The following is a 22,059-nucleotide window of genomic DNA, read 5'->3' as shown; positions in this document are numbered from 1 at the left end:
GATATACTGGAGTAAGAAATGGCAACCCCGCTCCAGTATTTTTGCCTGGAAAAATCCCATGGACAGAGAAGACTGATGGGTTACAGTAAAGCTGGACACGACTTAGCAACTAAACAGCAGGACATATATTCAGTAATTAGATGAACCAGTATTTTCCTCTACAAAATAACTTCTTTCTTTCCTTAAACTGAAGCTTTACTTCCACGACTGACTTTTCCATTCATCATAAGGAAACACGATACAAAATCAGTTTTGAGCATTTTTCTTGGGGGAATTTTGTCTCATTGCTAGCTAACACAGCACTTCAAACCAGTGGCTTTGGAATGTTTATTGTTATATTAGAAAGTTTATACTGTTTGGAGAAAATGCTTTTTAAAAATGATTTTTTGAAAAATAAACCTATGCAATATTGGTGCATAGTTGTTGCTGCTGTTTGCCATTTTGTCTTTATACAAGTGAGTGATAAGTCTTTATTCTACTTACTCAACATTTGCCAGCTTAATGATAGCTTTACACAAAAGCATTGGCCAAAGTTCAAATTCATAGGTTGTAGCTGGAAGCAATAGATTATTTTCTTCATCAAAAGGCAAAAAGTCGTCAATAGTTATCTTTCTCCAGCAACCCTAAAGATGAGAAGAAAGGAATATACCATTAGTGATTTACATTATTTTTCACACATATTCTTATATACTGCTGACATTATTATTTACAATTTTTACAATTTTATTTTATTTTATAAAATTTATGATTTTATTTTATAATTATTTTATTTTAGCATCTTACGTCTAATGACTGACCTACTAGTATTGTATACTACTCTGAGAATTTTAGCTTATTATTTTATTTATTGTAATTAAAACATGTATATCTATATCTACAGTGTCATTATTTATGAGGTATTTTAGCATATTCTTGGATGCCTCATGCTACATAATGGAATAAATTGAACTATTTCAAAAAGCAAAACCAAAACATCATGCAATCATGGATAAGTTTAGGCACAATTAAATAACTTATTTGTAGTCATAATGCAAATTCTCCAAAAGTAACTTTAGTAATAATTTTTTATCCTCATAGGCTCAGTGAGTTATACTTCCAATTACCATATTACTCTTTTTCCTAATTAAAGATCTATTTTGAACTTAAAATTAGTTAATTCTTTATCTAATAAAATCATGATATATTTACATATATATATCACTTCATAACTAAAAGTTTGAGATAAATGATAAAATTAATGATTGTGAGCTCAAACTCCTTTAAACTTTGGTTTTACATGTGAGATTTATTTTTCAGCAGTGATGCAAGCCTTGTGAACTCAAAGATCTGCATAATACATGGCTTATACCTATACCATTGAATTGTTTATAGTCTAGAGAGGGAGGGCATATAGGAATATGCAAAATACAAAATGTAATATGTTTCAAATGCTCTGGAATAAGAAAGGAAAATGTGACTAATTTGCTCAGGGGATGTCTTCACAGGAAGTTGACATTTGAATTCAAGCCTCAATGAACAGTATACTTGTCCTACGTGGATAGGAACAGTAGGGTGAAAATGTCTTCTTTTTATGACACGTGTAACTGAGCTCATACTACATTATTTAGTGGTTATGTGACTTTTTATTTCTTTCTTGGTGGATAATGTAGGGCAAGACAGGTTTGAAGGAACAGGTATTTAGCTATTCTCTCTTCTAACTTTAGGTGAAAAAGCTCAAAATAATACATAGTAAAATGACTGGTTTGATCTCCTTGCTGTCCAAGGGATGAATACATAAATGAAATGTTATGTAATATAAATGTAAATAATTTTTGCATTTGGTATTTTTGGATCTAACATTTTTGCATTTGGTAATTTTTGGACCTAACAAAAGCAGAAGATATTGAGAAGAGGTGGCAAGAATACACAGAAGAACTATACAAAAAAGATCTTCATGACCCAGATAATCAAGACGGTATGATAATTCACCTAGAGCCAGATATCCTGGAGTGTGGAGTCAAGTGGTCCTTAGGAAGCATAACTATGAACAAAGCTAGTGGAGGTGATGGAATTCCAGTTGAGCTCTTTCAAATCCTAAAAGATGATGCTGTGAAAGTACTGCACTCAATATGCCAGCAAATTTGGAAAACTCAGCAGTGGCCACAGGACTGGAAAAGGTCAGTTTTCATTCCAGTCCCTAAGAAAGGCAATGCCAAAGAATGCTCAAACTACCGCACAATTGCACTCATCTCACATGCTAGTAAAGTAATGCTCAAAATTCTCCAAGCCAGGCTTCAACAGTACATGAACCATGAACTTCCATATGTTCAAGCTAGATTTAGAAAAGGCAGAGGAACCAGAGATCAAATTGCCAACGTCTGCTGGATCATCAAAAAAGCAAGAGAGTTCCAGAAAAACATCTACTTCTGCTTTATTGACTATGCCAAAGCCTTTGACTGTGTGGATCACAATAAACTGTGGAAAATTCTGAAAGAGATGGGAATACGAGACCACTTGACCTACCTCTTGAGAAACCTGTATGCAGGTCAGGAAGCAACAGTTAGAATTGGACATGGAACAACAGACTGGTTCCAAATAGGAAAAGGAGTGAGTCAAGGTTGTATATTGTCACCCTGTTTATTTAACTTCTATGCAGAGTGCATCATGAGAAACGCTGGGCTGGATGAAGCAAAAGCTGGAATCAAGATTGCTGGGAGAAATATCAGTAAGTTCAGATATGCAGATGACACCTTATGGCAGAAAGCGAGAAAGAACTAAAGAGCCTCTTGATGAAAGTGAAAGAAGAGAGTGAAAAAGTTGGCTTAAAGCGCAACGTTCAGAAAACGAAGAAAATGATGTCTGGTCTCATTACTTCATGGCAAATAGATGGGGAAACAGTGGAAACAGTGAGAGACTTTATTTTTGGGGGGCTCCAAAATCACTGTAGATGGTGACTGTAGCCATGAAATTAAAAGACTCTATTCCTTGGAAGAAAAGTTATGACTAACCTAGATAGCATATTGAAAAGCAGAGACATGACTTTGCCAACAAAGGTCTCTCTAGTGAAGACTATGGTTTTTCCAGTGGTCATGTATGGATGTGTGAGTTGGGCTATAAAGAAAGCTGAGCACTGAAATATTGATGCTTTTGAACTGTGGTGTTGGAAAAGACTCTTGAGAGTCCCTTGGATTGCAAGGTGATCAAACCAGTCCATCCTAAAGGAAATCAGTCCTGAATGTTCATTGGAAGGACTGATGCTGAAGCTGAAACTCCCAATACTTTAGCCATCTGATACAAAGAACTGACTCATTTGAAAAGAGCGTGATGCTGGGAAAGATTGAAGGCAGGAAGAGAAGGGATGACAGAGGATGAGATGGCTGGATGGCATCATCGACTCAATGAACATGAATTTGGGTAAACTGTGGGAAATGGTGGTGGATAGGGAGGGCTGGCGTGCTGCAATCCATGGGGTTACAAAGAGTTGGACACAACTGAGCGACTGAACTGAACTGACTGAATTTTTGTCATTGCATGTAAATGATGTATATAGGACATTTTTTATTGAGTTTACTCTGCTAGTGCTACATAATTTTAAAAGATCATCAAAATGTTTAATTATAGAATCCTTGTACAGAAAGATGCCTTTTTGTTAAGATTAACGTAAGTTAATAAATCTACTTTAGAATAGTCATGATCAAATTTTAACATTTTCCATAGTTCAATTCCAGGTCATGATAACTATAGGCTATATATATTTATACCCTCTTTCTCCTATGACCAAGCTGAATAGAAAATTTAAAATATGTTGTATAAATAATAGTTCAAATCACAATTATGAAAAAAATCAAGCAAAGTGTAATCAGAGATGAGAGATTTCCAAAAAATCTGAGTGGTCATAATTATATAAATGAGACTACTTTGCCCTATTTTCATATTTTCTCCAGTTATAAAATTTTAGTTTCCCTTATTTCTACTCCAGTAACAGGTGTACGCTTCCCACTCAGGGCAGAGCTCTGACTTCCACACTTGATCTGAAGGAAACAAAGCAGTTTCTCTCCCCAGCTGAGTCAAAGAGAAGAACTGACTTCCATCCTCCTTCAGGAAACAGGAGATGTCTGGCCTGGAAGAAACTATTATTTCCACCTCCTACTCATGCAGCAGTGCACACCGCCCCTTCCTCAGGTGGTAACAAGCAGATTGTGAGATGGTTAACACAACAGCACTAGTCAGGTTTTATAAATTAAACTGAGATTTGGAAAAAAGCTCACAAAAGTGATCCAGGGTGTACACTACAAACCTAAACAGGTTGGCTACCTTCTAAAACAGAAATTTTAATTAGAAACCGAAGTCATTAAGGTATAATAGTGATAGCATCCAGGAAACTGTCCAAAATGTCTCCTCATACCAAAACCCAGGAATATTTTAATTTCAGTGAGAAAATACAATCTACAGACCAGAAAGTCAAAATGACAGAGAAGCTGGAATTTTTAGGCTTGAACTATAACTCTACTGTTCAAATATGCTCCAACAAGTAATCACGAACACTCTTGAAACAAAAAAGAAAATAGAAAATCTCAGCAAAGAGATAGAAAATATAAAAGAGGACAAAATAGAAAATTTGAACTTAGTATCAAATAATAAACAAAGCCGTTAATAGCAGAAAGCAAATTTCAGAGAAACTAGTGAACAGCAAGTTAAATCAATAGAAATTATGAGCAATAAGGGAAATAGATTTAAAAATTAATATGAGCTTCAGGGACCTGTGAGATAATGGAAAATATATAACATGCTATTTGTGTCAACACACACACACAGTACAAACAATATGAATATGGAGCTGCAGTAGGTTTGAGAAAAAATTGAAAACTTCCCAAATTTGTCCTGAAATAATCTTATAGATTTAAGGGGCTCAGAATGTCCAAAACAGGATAATGTCAAAGAAATCAACACTGAGAAATCTATACATATCAAATTCGAGCTTCTAAAAACTCAAGAAAAAGGCAAAAGCTTGAAAGCAGTCTATGAGAAGACATTGCCTGCAGGAGAACAGCAGATTGCTTTCCAGAAACAAGAGGCCAGAAGAAAGTAGCATACTTAACGCTGAAAGAAAAACAATTGTCAACCCCAAATTCTGCACTGAGTGGAAATATTTTTTAAGAATAAAGGTAAAATAAAGATGATTTCAGATAAAGGGAAGAGAGAATAATTTGTCACCAGGCACCTGGCTGAAAAAGAATGGCAAAGGAAATTCCTCAAAGGTAAAAAAAAGAAAAAAGAAAAAGAAAATGGAACATTAGGAATGAAGAAAGAGTAAAGGAAAGAGTAAGCATATGACTAAATTATGAAGTATTCTTTTCCCCTTGAGCTTTAAAAATTATATTTGACATTTAAAAGTAAAAGTTTTCATGAGGGTCTCAACATATGTAGATAAAACATTTAAGACAACTACGTTATAGATAGAGAGGTGTAAAGGAGTCTAAAAGGTAGGTAAAATTATATTCCAATTTAAGCGGTTAAATGATATTACTGGACTGTGATAAGCTATGTGTGTATACTTTAATCCCTAGTGCTATCACTACAAAAAAGAAATCCTCAAAAACACTAGGGAAAATAATTTAAAAAGACACATGCAGCCCAATGTTCACAGCAGCATTATTTATAATAGCCAAGAAGACTTGAAAATAGTCTAAGTGTCCATTGACATATGAATGGCTAAAGAAAATGTGGTATACATATATGCAACAGAATATTATTTAAGCATTAAAAATGAAATATTGCCATTTGCAGACATAGATGGACCTAGAGATTATTATACTAAGTGAAGTAAGTCAGACAAATACAAATATCACGTGATCTCACTTATATGTGGAATCTACAAAATAATATAAATGAACTTACTCATAAAACAGAAACAGACTCACAGACATAGGAAAAAAAAAAGCAAAAAACTTATGGTTACCAAAGGAGAAAGAGAGTGAGGGATAAATTAAGACTATGGGAATAATAGAAACACACTACTGTATATAAATTAGATAAATAAGGATTTACTATATAGCACAGAGAACTATATTCAATTTCTTGAAATAGCCTATAATGGAAAAAAATCTGAAAATTATATAGATATGTATACATATCTCTCTCTCTCTATATATATATATATATACATAAAACTGAATCACTTTGGTAAAACAGTGGTCATAGCCTGAATGTCTATCAATATGAAATTAGCAAAATATGTATCCAATTGTCACCTGCTATCTGTAGGGGAACTGGTTCCAGAATCAGTCACATGTACCAAAATCTGGACACACTCAAGTCCTACAGTTGGCCCTCCTTCCTTATCTGAGGATTCAACCAACAGCAGATCATAAATATATGGCTATATTTATTTTTAAAAAGTAGACTTTTAAGTGGACCTGGACAATTCAAACCTATCTTATTCCAAGATCAACTGTAATTATTGTTATGTTCAAGCAATGGAGTACAAGGTAGATCAACAAATATTAGCATGAAAATGTCCATGGTTAAGGAAAACATACAGAATGATGAATACTGTATGATTTTACTGTTGGTACAGATTATATATAGTGTGTTTACGTATATACTTTTAAGAAAAAGGTTTAAGAGGATAAACAGATAATTTACTATGATTGTCTGGGTAGGTAGACTCGTAGGGACATTTCATTTACTAATTTAAACATTTTAATAGTGTTTGAATGTGTTTTAATAAAAGCATATATAGAGTTAATAATGGGTTTTCCTGGCGGCTCACTGGTAAAGAATCTGCCTACAATGCAGGAAACCCAGGTTTGATCCTTGATTTGGGAAGATCCCCTGGAGAAGGGGATGGCAACCCACTCTGATATTCTTGCCTGGAGAATCCCATGGACAGAGGAGCCTGGTGGGCTATAGTCTATGGGGTCGCAAAGAGTTGGGCATGACTGAGTATGTTTTAATAAAAGCATATATAAAATTAATAATGACGAATTGAGAATAAAAAATTTCCATTTTGAAAATAAAAGTAATTGAATAATGGAAAAGTAATTTGTCAAGACATATGCCTTGAAAACACTGTTTAAAGAACAAAAATGTCACTGGGTGTGAGAGACTTTGTTTCAAATGCTGACTGCAAACTCTACCCAGACTGTGGGTTGGGATATGAAAAACGCAATAGACAGGGTTTATGCAGGTGTGTCCTGCACCCACAGTTGAATAAACTCCAAATTCTATAATAATATTGTGCTTAAAAAGTATAAAAGTTAATCAGAAATAAAAACTAGAATGCTTTTGCATGGAAAGATAGATGACGATTGGGGAAAACCACTGGTCTCAATGTGTGTGTTTTCTTGCTTATTCAGAGCTAAATGAAAGCACTCAGAGAAAGACTGCCAAGAGCAATACATATTTCAAGTGGAGAGCAATAATGTAATTGCTTTTTTCAAGGAGCCCAAGGAATGCTGACATTGGAAAGTACCAAGGAGACCATATGCAGCTCAGTAGCAGTGTTATCACTGCCAGGTGAAAGAAAAAAGAAAACTCTGTTTTATGATACTGTTGTTCACGCTACCTAATAAATTTTTATCTGGTTGATGTCAAAGAACTTTGAGGATATTCTCTTAGAATCCAAACTGGAAAAAAAAGGGGAATATTTTATGGGAGAAACAATACACTGGTATAAAAACCTGAACTTTAAGTGTCGTGCCAAAAGGTTCTCATTGGTTAGTTTACTTTGAAGAAGTGATTAAAAGAGAAAGTGTTAATCACTCAGTTGTGCCTGACTTTGCAACCCCATGGACTGTAGCCTGCCAGGCTTCTCTGGCCTTGGGATTCTCCAGGCAAGAATACTGGGTGGGTTACCATTCCTTTCTTCAGGGGATCTTCCCAACCCAGGAATCAAACTTGAGTCTCCTGCATTGCAGGCAGATTCTTTACCGTCTCAGCCATATAAATGCTTCAAGGGGCAATAAGAAAGAGGGAGGAGAATACATGTAAAAAGGCAGAAGGAGAAATCAACGTCCAGTAAGAAACAAATAAGAAAGTGTCTACAAATGGAAGGGGAAAAAAAGCAATTTGGAGCAGCCTTAAGGTGTACAAGACTGCACAGGGGAAGGAGAACTGAGGTAGGGCAGAGGATACATCTCCAGTAAATCATCTTGAATCAAACAGTAGGAGGTAATAGAGAATGTATGTATGAACACGTTTCTGAAACATTTGCAGTGAAAACTGAAGGATAGACACATAAATACTGAATTAGAATTGGAAGAGGAAAAAGCCAGAAATTAAACTGTGTATGTCCGGAAAAGGACATACATAGTGAAAATAACAATCCATTTTACCTTTTCAGAAATAATTCCCTCTAGTTCTGTACTACATCTCATCTGGAAAGAGGTGTTAGCTCAGCCCTACCACCTGGGAATTAGGGGGAGAGAGGCAGAAATGTTTGCTCGTAGCCCAGAGAGAATAGATATCTACAATTAGAAAACCAGGCAGCCATCTCTATTCCATGGACATGGTCTCTCAAACAGCAAAGTTCTTGTTTCCGTCTCTTTAAATATTGCCTCTGTCTATCTATTCACTTCGCTGGTGGCTCAGACTGTTAAGAATCTGCCTGCAGTTCGATCCTGGAGAAGGGAATGGCTACCCACTCCAGTACTCTTGCCTGGAGAATTCCATAGACAGAGGAGCCTGGCGGGCTACAGTCCATGGTGTCACTCACATAGAGTCGGACGTGACTGAGAGACTTTCACTTTCATCATTCAGTATTTTCCTATACTCTCTAGGGCTACAGTCCAATTTTAAAGATGGAATGGGATTCAACAGTAAGTCATGAAGAGAACCTAGCAAGAGGTTACCTGGTAACTTGGGCTTCTGTAATTTACATTTAACCAAAAAGAAACTGTATAGATTGAGGCCAATGGCTGAAAAATAAGAATAATGTGGATATGTATGAACAAAAGCCCTGGGAAAAGCATCAAGAAAGCAATAGATTCATATTCATATATATATACACACACACACACACATATATATCCTTATATTAATGAACGCGCTAAGTGGATACTTCATACTCAGCACTATAGAGAAAAGTGAAGCAGATTCAGGGAAAATGGTATCAGGGTTTCAGGTAGGGTGGAGAGTGCTCAGAATGAGTGCCAGAAGTGTTAAACACAGGAGATGCTCAGGCATTGGCTGTTATATTCTAAAACAGGTTATCAGCTACTTTTTCCATATGTGAGCAAATGATCATTCACATAATCATGTATAAAGGAAAACAGACTTCAATATTGTTACCCCCAAAATTCTCATATATATTCTAAGTAAATAAAATTTTGGAATGCATATTCCTTCTGAATGAAAGATGAATTAAAATAAAATGTTCAAAAGAAGGGCAGCTGTAGTGAAAAAAAAAAACAATGATGAGGATTAAGGATTAACCCTTTTGTATGTAGAATAAGGAATAAACAATTATAATATGTATTCAAAGATAAATACTAGTGCCCGGAGCCAGTGTGAGGAATTCCACCCGTGACAAGGTCATGCGGCAGAGCTCTGATGGCAAGGCTAATCAGACCTCAGGTTTTCCCCCTGGTATTTCCTGAGCATGTACCCCCAAAAATAAGAATTTGCCGGCTTTTCCACCCTTCTGATATTCTCTGGAAAAAGTCAAATCAGGGCTTTAGTCTTCTGCATTTGAAAGGGATGTTTCAGTTAAACCCCTCTGATAGCTCTCTAGCTTGCCTAACAGGTTCCCCCAGAACTCTTACAGCTTGTGAATTGCTTGCAGCCCCTCAGCTGCCAGAGGCACAAAGCTTAAAAACATCTTAAAGATACAGAGCCTTTTCTAAAGGACCAAAAATCATATTGGAGACAGGATTTCACTGTTGACTCAACGATTGCTGCCAGGCCTCCATATTCTGTATCTTTTAGGCACCTGGGAGGATGTTAATCGATGTAAATGGGATATGGAAAAAGATATATAATAGTTTTGATGTTAGCAACACTAGAGTTTTGAGTTAATTACTTTTCTTTTGTTATAAATCACTGTACTCCTTTTACTTGTTATAAACTGCTGTATCTTTGCTATATAAGAATGTAACTTTATTTAGTGTTTTCTGAGAGTAGCACCAGACTTTGGGAAGATAGACACAAATAAGTCTTCTGGTTGACAAACCCTTATCAGAAAAAAAGGCTGTAAAATGTTAATTGGCCCTTTTGGCCGGAAGATGATGTAAATCACCTAACCCTTGTGTATACAACTAGGTATGCAGAGAGAAAAGCCTGGTTTTGATAAGAGTCTGGGCTGCTAATACTGCATAACTGTATTACCCATTGATCTCTATGTATAATCAAAAGTATTAAAGGCCTTGAAGGATAATAGAGGGGGGGCCAGTCATTGGAAGGACTGGTTTCCCCCGTGTCTCCTCTTTACTCTAATTTCAGGCTGAATTCCCATCTGGGGCGTTGAAGCTCGCCATGTCTACTTACTTGTCCCGGCTTCTAAGATCCGGCTTCTAAGATCCTTAAGAGAGAGAGGCCAAGACGGGGCACTGTCCGATATTCAAACGGACACCGGTGGACTAACGTAGATGGTGCAAGCTCCTTGTCTGGAACTTTATTGGCTTTCCACGTAAACCAAGTTATTCAGCCTCTTTTCTCCACTTAATTTTCCTACTACACTATTTCTTCCTAATCTAATCTTATATTAATAAATAAATAAGTTTTTTCCTGGCCTACTCCGTCTCCCCTTCAAATCACCCTGGATCCACCAGGGCTAGACCCTGGCATACTAGTAGAAATGTTTACCCAGAAATGCTAAGAAAACACTGAAATGAAAGTAAGAGATGAATTTTATTCTAAAATATCGAAACAAATTTAATTCCTTATAATTAAAGTAATATGGTATCTGAAGAGAACAAGGAAAATAGTGAAAGAAAAGAGAGCCCCAAATCCAAATCAAACATAATTTCAAATTGGAAATTAGTGTATGATAAAAGCAGTTTTTAAAATCAATGGGAAAAAGTAAAACATTGACATAAAATGCTGGGGCAACTGGCTGAGGTTTTTAAGTTAAAAAAAAATAAACCAGTTCTTCATTTCTCACAGTAGATAAAACAAATGATAGATCTAAACATTAAAATAAAACTAAAGGGAAATATTTTTTCTATTCTTGAAGGTGTACCTTGTTTAAATGACAAATATCCTAGACTCTGTAAAGAAATATAATGACATACTTGACTACATAAAAATTACAAATCACAGTCAGGTGGAGGCCACATAGCTAAAAAGACTAATCTTAAAAGTACTTTCTTTACATTCACATTTATTATTACCTATAATGTATAAGGCCTTCCCAAGTAGCTCAGTGGTAAAGAATTTGCCTGCAATCAGGAGACAGAAGAGATATAGGAGACACAGTTTCAATCTCTGGGTTGGGAAGATTTCCTGGAGAAGGAAATGGCAAGTAAAGTTTTGGATGTAAATTACCTAGGAGAGGAGCCTGGAAGGCTATAATCCATGGGGTTTCAAATAGTTGGAGACAGCTCAGCAACTATACAATAGCAATGTATAAAAGAAAATAATTTCATAACAAAACTTTAAATAACCTGTTTTATAAGTAGGCAATAGGGGCATACCAGAGGAACTAAGCAAGTTTGGGCAACTGAACCACAGCAAGGTCATATTGTGAGAGAATCGGGTGGAGAGTTGCCTGTGATCATTACATCCCCTCTATTTTTGCACCTGGACTCAAGATGGGCAGGAGAGCATCTGGGAAGCTGATCGTGTGCTTCTCCCCCTGACTCTACCAAGGGGTTGGAGGAAGAATGATCCATTCCTTTGGCTTCCACAATAGGAGGCAGCAGTGGGGAAAGAAAGGAGCAAAGAAAGAATACAGGAAAGAGGGGAGGAAACTAATAGTGTTGAGAATCTACTATTCTGAAGGAGGACCTTCAGAATCCTCCAAGCCAGGCTTCAGCAATATGTGAACTGTCAACTTCCTGATGTTCAAGCTGGATTTAGAAAAGGCAGAGGAACCAGACATCAAATTGCCAATATCCGCTGGATCATCAAAAAAGCAAGAGAGTTCCAGAAAAACATCTGCTTCTGCTTTATTGACTATGCCAAAGCCTTTGACTGTGTGGATCACAATAAACTCTGGAAAATTCTGAAAGAGACCGCCTGACCTACCTCTTGAGAAACCTATATGCAGGTCAGGAAGCAACAGTTAGAACTGGGCAGAGAACAACAGACTGGTTCCAAATAGGAAAAGGAGTACGTCAAGGTTGTGTATTGTCACCCTGCTTATTTAGCTTCTATGCAGAGTACATCATGAGAAACGCTGGGCTGGAAGAAGCACAAGCTGGAATCAACATTGCCGGGAGAAATATCAATAACCTCAGATATGCAGATGACACCACCCTTATGGCAGAAAGAGGAACTAAAAAGCCTCTTGATGAAAGTGAAAGAGGAGAGTGAAAAAGTTGGCTTAAAGTTCAACATTCAGAAAACGAAGATCATGGCATCTGGTCCCATCAGTTCATGGGAAATGGTGAAACGGTGGAAACAGTGAGAGACTTTATTTTTGGGGGCTCCAAAATCACTGCAGATGGTAATTGCAACCATGAAATTAAAAGATGCTTATTCCTTGAAAGGAAAGTGATGACCAACTTAGATAGCATATTGAAAAGCAGAGACATTACTTTGCCAACAAAGGTCCACCTAGTCAAGGCTATGGTTTTTCCAGTGGTCCTGTATGGATGTGAGAGTTGGACTGTGAAGAAAGCTGAGCGCTGAAGAATTGAGGCTTTTGAACTGTGATGATGGAGAAGACTCTTGAGAGTCCCTTGGACTGCAAGGAGATCCAACCAGTCCATCCTAAAGGAGATCAGTCCTGGGTGTTCATTGGAAGGACTGATGTTGAAGCTGAAATTCCAATACTTGGGCCACCTCATGCAAAGAGTTGACTCATTGGAAAAGACCCTGATGCTGGGAGGGATTGAGGGCAGGAGGAGAAGGGGATGACAGAGGATGAGATGGCTGGATGGCATCACTGACTCGATGGACATGAGTTTGGGTGAACTCTGGGAGTTGGTGATACATAGGGCGGCCTGCTGTGCTGTGATTCATAGGGTTGCAAAGAGTTGGACATGACTGAGCAACTGAACTGAACTGAACTATCCGGTTCTTTTACATAATTACCACATGTTATCATTCCCTGTATTTGTTCCAGGAGATATTGCATGCTTATTCTCTTGAGGGAGATGGTCTCTTTGCCTTTATGTGCAAGGGACCCTGAGGGGCCCATGTGGCCCTAAGAATGGATTTGGAGATACCGAAGATGAGAAAAGCTTTCTGTCAAGTCTCAGTGAGCACAAATAAGACCATGCCCTTCAGAGATGAGTGCCAGCAAGGGGCCTACAACATAATTCACATGGAGCTAGTCATATCTCGGTGCTCAGCAGTTTAGGATCATTTCCCACATGCCATTCCTCAGCTGAAACCAAAGAGGGACCAGAAGTCACTGAACATGGGGTTGTCTTTCTGATTCCTAGCCCTCTTTCCCAAGAACTATACCATCTAAAGAGGCAGGTTAAATGACTGTGTCAGACTGACATTTCCAAATTGGACTAAATTCATTTTTAAAAAGTTTCTGAATTCAGGAAGGTGTAGGTTTCTGAGGAATCTACAGTTAAATAGAAATCACATTTTCTTTGCAAAATGGTATATAGTGTTAAAAATAAACATTGACCCCTATCCAGGAGGAAATTAGAAAAGATGGGAGGATATCAGTGAGCAGAGAGAGAAAGAAGCTAACAGGGTTGGTTTAGTGTTCTGCTGACGCTGTTTTGAAATTCTTGATAATTTTGAACTTTGTCCCAACTCAAGTTTAGGCAAATGTGCAGAAGTGGGGCTAAATACTCGACCTCCTAACTCTTCCCGTGTTTACTTTCTTTCTATTATCCTACACTGTACTCTGTGTATCCACATTCTTAATGGCATATCCTCCCTTTCACTCCTCTGTACACATGTAATACTCTGAAGTCTACTCTGTCCAATCTGCCTCCTGATTGGTCAACATAGAAGGATAAAGGAATTTAGGAACTTATTTTCTCTAATAACACTTTAACTTTCAAGGTCTTGAAAAAAAGGTCTTATATAAAAAAAAATAAACCCAAACTCCCATTTTGGATATCAAAGGCTAAGCCTCCCTTAAACCTTCATACTGTGCATGCTCAGTTGCCAGGTCATGTCTGACTGTTTTGCAACCCCATGGACTCCTCCATCCATGGGATTTCTCAAGCAAGAATACCGGAGTGGGTTGCCATTTCCTTCTCCAGAGAATCTTCCCAAAGTGAAAGTGAAAGTGAAGTTGCTCAGTTGTGTCCGACTCTTTGTGATCCCATGGACTGTAGCCTAGCTGGCTCCTCCATCCATCCATGGGATTTTCCAGGCAAGAGTGCTGGAGTGGGTTGTCATTTCCTTCTCCAGGGGATCTTCCTGGCCTAGGAATTGAACCTGGGTCTCCCACGTTGTAGGCAGATGCTTTTACCGTCTGAGCCACCAGGGATGAAGCCCTCATCTCTTGCACTGGCAAGCAGATTCTTTACTGCTCAGTCACCTGGGAAGCCCCTTCCTATGTAATGATCCTATTGGTTCCTAAGCATTGGCCTTTCAACATTCCTCACCCCAGGAAGAATAGATGGCTCCGGCTCATTAAGGAGAAAGCCATGTTCTTAGAAAAATACAATAGCATGATTTACCTTCCTCATTGCCTCAAATGTTCAAGAATACTTTTCCTCTGTTTCCAGGCCCAACTTCATGGGTATGTGACCTGTGCAGTCACGTGGGACCCCACACTCTGAAGGACCTCATGCTTTGCTTAAAGTGCTGATATCACCATCTTGAAATGGCTAACAACTTTTGGACCAGAAACTCTACAATCCCATAGCTGGGCCTGCCTATGGCTCTGGGCCTTTAGAAAAGAGCATTCCACCATGATAAACCCAAAGGTGTTTAATATAATCTAGCATTGCTCAGTGGGGTGTGAGTCTACTTTGTTGTGTTAATTAAGGCGGTTTGAATTCTCTACCTGTGTTTCCTACTTTCCCATTTGTTTCTTTTCAGGTGAAGGCAGAATATTTCCTGTGTGAAAGTGAGATTTGTTAACATGAAAACAAATATCAAGGTCAGGGCAAAAAATGGATCAGATCAGGCCCTTCGGTAGTAGCAAAGAGAGGACTGGATCAAGAAAGGACTGGATCACACTTAGGCTCAAACCCTGTTTCCTGCCCATGACCCTGATACCACGTCAGAGAGGGCAGAGCCCTATCTATGCACCCACCTGCCTACCCAGCGTGCCCACCTGGAAGGTCACAGGCAGCAGAGGACTGCCCCTCAGTGGTCCCAGCAGCACTAGTTTTACAGAGTGAAGTAAGTCAGAAAGAGAAAGACAAATATCATATAGTAAAGCATATACGTGAAATCCGAAAAAAATGGTATAGATCTTATTTACAAAGCAGAAACAGAGACACAGGCGTAGAGAACAAACGTATGTATATCCAGGGGGAAGGGGCGGGGTGGTGAATCGGGAGATTGGGATTGGCATATATGCACTATTGGTACTGTGGGTAAAATAGATGACTAACGAGGGCATACTGTGCAGCTCAGTGCTCTGTGATGCCCTAAAATGGGAAGGAAATCTGAAACAAAGGAGATACATGTATATGTATTGCTGATTCATTTAGCTGTACAGTGGAAACTAGCACAACATTGTAAAGTAACTATACTCCGGAAGCCTGGCTCTCAGGTTGCAACAGTTCTGGGTAGGATAGGGCTTCCCTGGTGGTGCAGAGGTTAAAGCGTCTGCCTGCAATATGAGAGAACTGGGTTCGATCCCTGGGTCGGGAAGATCCCCTGGAGAAGGAAATGGTAACCCACTCCAGTATCCTTGCCTGGAGAATCCCATGGACGGAGGAGCTTGGTGGGCTGCAGTCCACGAGTCGCAGAGTCGGACACGACTGAGCGCCTTCACTTCACTTCACTCCATAAACATTTAAAAAATAAAAAGCACAGGGAACTGGTATCACAGAGGATGCAACTGTGTTCTTTTAAATCTCAAGCTAAATATGTAAGACTTTTCCTCCAGTAGCTACACAGTTGACAGCCTTTATAAACTGCCTCATCTTCTATTAGCTTCTTTAAAAACAGGTAAGAGAAACATATTGCAATATGAAAGATACACAAATGGTAACACATGTGTATAAGAACTTACCATCCAGTAAAGCTTCACCACATACTTTCCATAGCTATTAAACAAGGGCATGTGGCCCTTCACAGCCTTGCACAGAGAGTAAATGTGTTCCCAGGGCTTCCAGACCAGAAGAGGGGGGTCTCCTGCTGTTCCTTTAAAATAACTGGCCAAAGCACTCCCATTGAATATCTTCCACACGGCATAGATTTCGCTGATAATCCATCTCATTAGCTAGAGGTAAAAACCAGTAGTGTTCATTAGTTATTCTTCAATTGTTGGCACTGTAACTTTGGGAGTGGGTGGCAGTTGAAAATCTACTTCCAGGAGTACGATTAGATTCTACATGTAATATATTCTACATTTTTATTTCTGACCTACAGATTAAAGTCATGTATCTTGCTTTTGTTCTCAGAAAATATAATCATAATACAAGCTAAAAATCTTTAGCTAAGAGCTGTCTTTCAGAGTAAATGGTCAGTGATTTGACACTGATCGCCATTTTAGTTGTATGTGTGTGTGCGTGTGTGTGTGTGACAGAAAAGGAGAAAGGAGGAAGACTGAATGCTTCTGAGAGCAACGATGGCTTTATTTCGGAAGTTTTATAAAAGACTGAGCTTTGAAAGTGAACGTGTTAGTTACTCAGTAGTGTCCAACTCTGTAAGCCTATGGACTGTAGTTCCCCAGGCTCCTTTGTTCATGGGATTCTCTAGGCAAGAATACTGGAGTGGGTTATCATGCCCTCCTCCAGGGGATCTTCCCAGCTCAGGTATCGAACCCAAGTCTTTTAAGTCTTTTGCATTAGCAGATGAGTTCTTTACCAATAGTGCCACCTTATTGAGCTGCTATTCTGTAAATGTGAGAATTTGAGAAGAAAATGATCCTTCTATGTCAATAAGATCAATTAGACAAGCAATGAGACATGAGAAAGAAGTAAAACTTGGCACACACTTAAATACACTAATTCCCATATTCACGTATTGATCAGCAGGTACAGCAGTGCTCCAAGTAAAACTCCCACCTGCAAGGTTTCCATCAGGCAGCAAGGCACAGTGAAGAGTTGAACTTCAGAGTATGCTTCACTGTCTGGTTTGTAAGGAGATTAAATATTTGAGTCTGAAGTCATAAGATTTATATTTTTCTTAATTTGGTTATCTAGAAAGCTTCTTGGAGAAGGCAATGGCAACCCATTCCAGTACTTTTACCTGGAAAATCCCATGGACAGAGGAGCCTGGTAGGCTGCAGTCCATGGGGTCGTTGAGGGTTGGACACGACTGAGCGACTTCACTTTCACTTTTCACTTTTATGTACTGGAGAAGGAAATGGCAACTCACTCCAGTGTTCTTGCGTGGAGAATCCCAGGGATGGAGGAACCTGGTGGGCTGCCGTCTATGGGGTCGCACAGAGTCGGACACAACTGAAGCAACTTAGCAGCAGCAGCAGAAAGCTTCTTAAAGGTAGGTTAAGTTGAAAAAGGCAAATCAGATATCCTCCTATGTACCTGGAGATTTTACTATAGAATTATTTTGTACTTCCTTTGTGGAATCCAAAATATGACACAAATGAACCTATCTACAAAACAGAAATGGGGTGATAGACATAGAGATAGTCTTGTGGTTGCCAAGAAAGAAGGTGGGGGAGAAATGGACTGGGTGTTTGGGATCAGCAGATGCAAACTATTGTGTATATAATGGATAAATAACAAAGTCTTACTGTATAGCATAGTGAACTATATTTAATATCCTGTGATAAACCATACAGAAAAAATATACAAAAGAATGCAGATATAATATATATGTATATATGTAGAATTGAATCACTTTGCTGTACAACAGAAATTAAAACAACATTGTAAATAACTACACTTCAATAAAAATAAAGAAAACACTTTACACATCCATGGAAAATATGCTAAAGTCTTTGGAATTCATAAAATATAAAACAATTCAGAGATAATTTTATACTACTCAGTATAACCTGACCGAAAAAATAAATATTTTGATTTTAGTATTGGCCAAGATGTTAAAGATAAGAAAGACAAAATGTTTGAATGGATAATAACTACACCCCTATGACTGGGCCTTCAGAGACAATAATGAAAAAAAAAAAATCTCTGTTTCTGATCTAACTACCTTAGGGAAGTGGAACAGGTCTACTTATGATGGATAGAACCCAGGGTGGAGAAGGAGAAGGTGAGTTCCCACAGGCTGTAGGACTGCTGTGCTGAAAATCTGTCTTGTATAGGTGAGGTATTGCATTTGAAATGAATCTCCTGATTCCTCCACATTGGCAAGTCACCCTACTCTTGGGCATGATGTAGGCTCAGACTGGCAACAATGTTATGTTAATTGCCAGGTACATGGATCCAGAATAGAAATGCCCAGATGGTGAGAAGCTGACTACCCTGGTCCATGGCACAAGCAGTGCTAATATTAACATCTCCTCCACTGACTCTCTTGCTAAACTCAATTAAAGAACTTCTCTTCCTCTTTGAGTGTCTGGGCATGAAATATTCAGTTATACTAAAATTTAAAGGTGAGCAAGAGCACTGAAATTGACCACCCAGGAGTTGTTTAAGTAGGTCCAGAAGGCATTCTTCAAGGAGTTTTTTGGTTCATACTCCCCCAGCCTACCTCACTGCAGAGTAAATGCTCATTCGCTGAAAACAAGTCAAACAGGATTTCATTTTTCACAACCACCGGAGCCTGAAATAAAAATATATAGAAAGAGATATTGCTCCTTGGGATAAAGGAAATTTGGTTTACTGATATAATTCCGTGTGCTACATACAGGCCAAATTTGATTTCTTTTCTCACAGAGGAATTGGAAGAAATAAAAAAATAAACATTCTATAAGATAACCTCTGATAGAGCTGTGACATTAATATAATAATATAATATCTATAAAATACAGTATTTTAACATAATAAAATGTTGTAAGATGTAACATATGCAGATAAATTTAGCATGCATACACACACACAGAGTTTAAAACCCAATTTGAAATTTAAATAAACCACTCAAGTTAAACCTGAAGCTTAGTTAACATCTGGTAGCTAGAAAAATCTCTTCATCTTGGATGAAAAATATTAATTGAGACAGCTTTTAAAAATCTTGTTTGACTTCAAATCTTGTAATTTTGCAGTCATTATTTAATTTGTATATATTTAAAGTTGCATTTATATATTAAGGTCAGTAAAAGAAAAAGATAGTAGGGAAAAATATGACTTGTAGCAAATTTTTAAAATTAGTTACAATTAATATCAACTTTACATATTTAACATACCAAAGTAACATGCAAATGACTTTGATTAGCAAAGTAGATTTTTATAGAAACTCAATCATCTGTATAACTAGCACCTTGAAAACTCTATAAAGTACTTTCAAATGTCTGAGAGAAATTTACCTATAACTATCTTGAATTGACTCTTAAGTTCATAATTTACAAGCACAATTTATAAAATTACATACATATAATGTGTCAAGATCATATATATATACACATATATTCAGTGGCTTCCCTGGTGGCTCAGCAGTAAAGAATCTGCCTGTCAATGCAGGAGACACAGGAGATGTAGGTTCGATCTCTGGGTCAGGAAATGGCAATCTACTCCAGTATCCTTGCCTGGGAAATCCCATGAACAGATGAGCCTGGCAGGCTACAGTCCATGAGGATGCAAAGAGTCAGGCATGACTTGGTGACTAAACAGCAACAATATATATTCAGTAAGTTTTATATAGAAAGGTCATTATTATTTTACAATATTTTTGTCTAAACTTTATGTATGTCCATATTTATTGGCTCAGATGGTTAAGAATCTGCCTGCAATGCAGGAGACCCAGATTCGATCCCTGGGTCAGGAAGAACCCCTGGAGAAGGGAATGGCACCCCACTCCAGTATTCTTGCCTGGAGAATCCCGTGAACAGAAGAGCCTGATGGGCTATAGTCCATGGGATCCCACAGGGTTGGACACAACTGGGTGACACTTCCACTTTTTCTTGTCCATATTTAATGTCTCAAAATCAAATGTGTTTATCACTGTGGACTCAGACAATACAACTTGGCCAGCACTATTCTAAAACTTTACTGCTTGGCTGGACTTTTTGTTCTGGCTGTTCTGGTCCAGTCCCAGCACGACAGACCGAGAGAAAGGGTCAGTGCAAAGGGAGAGAGGTAGAGATGGATGACAGTATTTCAGTAAGGTGGAAGCGTCATTGTCAACAATGAATTCATTTATTTTTAGTATAAGTGTATCTCTCAGACGTAAGGTATGCTAAAAGGATAAAAAGGTAGAAAGCTTTCTTACTTATCCAAACTTACAACACGCTCACTTCATGGAATTTATATTCTTCATTTGCTTAGAATGTAAATTTCTATACTTAGAGTGAGTAGAGCCTGAGTATTATTAATAATACATACATATGAAGTGAATTGTATTAACATCACAGAATTTGCATTGTTCATTTCAAAGTCACCTAACAATATAACTAATTTAAAAATACAGTTTGTATAAATTTGATTTATTTTATTTAAAGTGTTTTACAGACAGGCATTGAAAAAGTACTCTGATGGACAAAGATGTACTTTGTTATTTTCTTATTTTTACAAATATTTAAGATTTATTGTTTCTGACTTTCCTAACTAATAACAATAATTGAAAATATGATGGATAAATTGTATTTTCTTCATTAGTAGCAGTGCTTCTAAAAGCTAAAACTCAGGAATAAAGTCACTTTGCATAGAAACAGAGATGCAATGAATTCCATAATCACAGAAGAATCTGCTCCATTTTAATCTTTTGACTAGTTTTAAGTACCTAATTTAGCATACTAGTTTTCTATGCATTAAATGAAAGTGGGAGATTTAAGAAGGGAAAAAAGATATTAGTGATAATTAAGCCCTTAAAAATACCAAATATATTCAAACTAACATAGCTATTAATTAGGAAGATAGATCAATGTGTCTAAAGCCTTAATGTATATAAGCACTATTTAAAATGAAGTGCTATTTAAAATGAAGTTTTCTTGGGTGATGTCCACATCAGTAAAAAAACAAACAAACAAACAGCAACAACAAAAAAACAAATGGAGTTAGATATGAAAGTGGCCCTTGGAAAATGCTTCAAAAATTCCTGGAACAGACAAATCCAAGTGCTATTCTCTTGGACTGGAAAATTAATGCGAATGAACTCTAACCTAAAAAAACCTTTACATAAGAAGCAGAGAGGAGAAAATGTGTCAAGATTTAAGGAAAACTTTGTGCAACATTTTAGGTTATAATCATGCAGAGAAGAAGGAAACTTGAGGCCTTAAGCAAAATGTCAATATTCTTTTGGAAACCAGTACAAACTATATTGATAAATATTTATTTCTAATATAAATGCCAAAAAGTAATTACATTTTCTTACTAGATACCACAGGAAAACTATCTTAAATTGTTTTTAAAATGCAAATTTTCAAAACTAGGATATTGTATCTCATAGCTAATACAAATTTTGTTTAATAGTAAAATTATCTCTTACCCGATTGATTAAAAAATCCTGTGGACGTTTCCAGGAATAAATTTTCAATGATGATGGTAACTCAATTTTTCCTTCAGGGTCTTCAAAAAAATGCTACATAAAAAAATGTGTTAAGTTTTTTCTCTATATAGCTTTATTAAAATAAAACAACTCTATCCCAATAAAAATGAATATATCAAATGAACCTGAACAATAAAGAAGCATTTATAGAGGAATTTGTGTGACTGTTCTCACAGCTAGTTCATAAAGTACCTAGAGAATCTTGAATTAACATTGCTGTAATTAATTAATGAAACCTTGGTTATTAAATAG

The 22,059-nt window shown here is 37.3% G+C and overlaps 1 protein-coding gene across 1 annotated transcript in view; it reads right to left on the bottom strand.

The window, feature by feature from the left end:
* The window catches only part of ADGB (androglobin), a 188,449-nt gene that overhangs the window by 137,006 nt on the left and 29,384 nt on the right, over window positions 1–22,059 (bottom strand). Inside the window, exons 3-6 of the mRNA XM_018053314.1 lie at window positions 21,748–21,840; window positions 18,859–18,930; window positions 16,250–16,459; window positions 484–623 (exon numbers count right to left, since the gene is read on the bottom strand). Coding sequence (XP_017908803.1) covers window positions 484–623; window positions 16,250–16,459; window positions 18,859–18,930; window positions 21,748–21,840 — 515 coding nt within the window. The remainder of the gene's footprint in view (window positions 1–483; window positions 624–16,249; window positions 16,460–18,858; window positions 18,931–21,747; window positions 21,841–22,059) is intronic.

The sequence above is a fragment of the Capra hircus genome, chromosome 9 (assembly GCF_001704415.2).
Source record: "Capra hircus breed San Clemente chromosome 9, ASM170441v1, whole genome shotgun sequence".
NCBI lineage: Eukaryota > Metazoa > Chordata > Mammalia > Artiodactyla > Bovidae > Capra > Capra hircus.
This window is presented reverse-complemented; position numbering and strand designations above follow the sequence as displayed.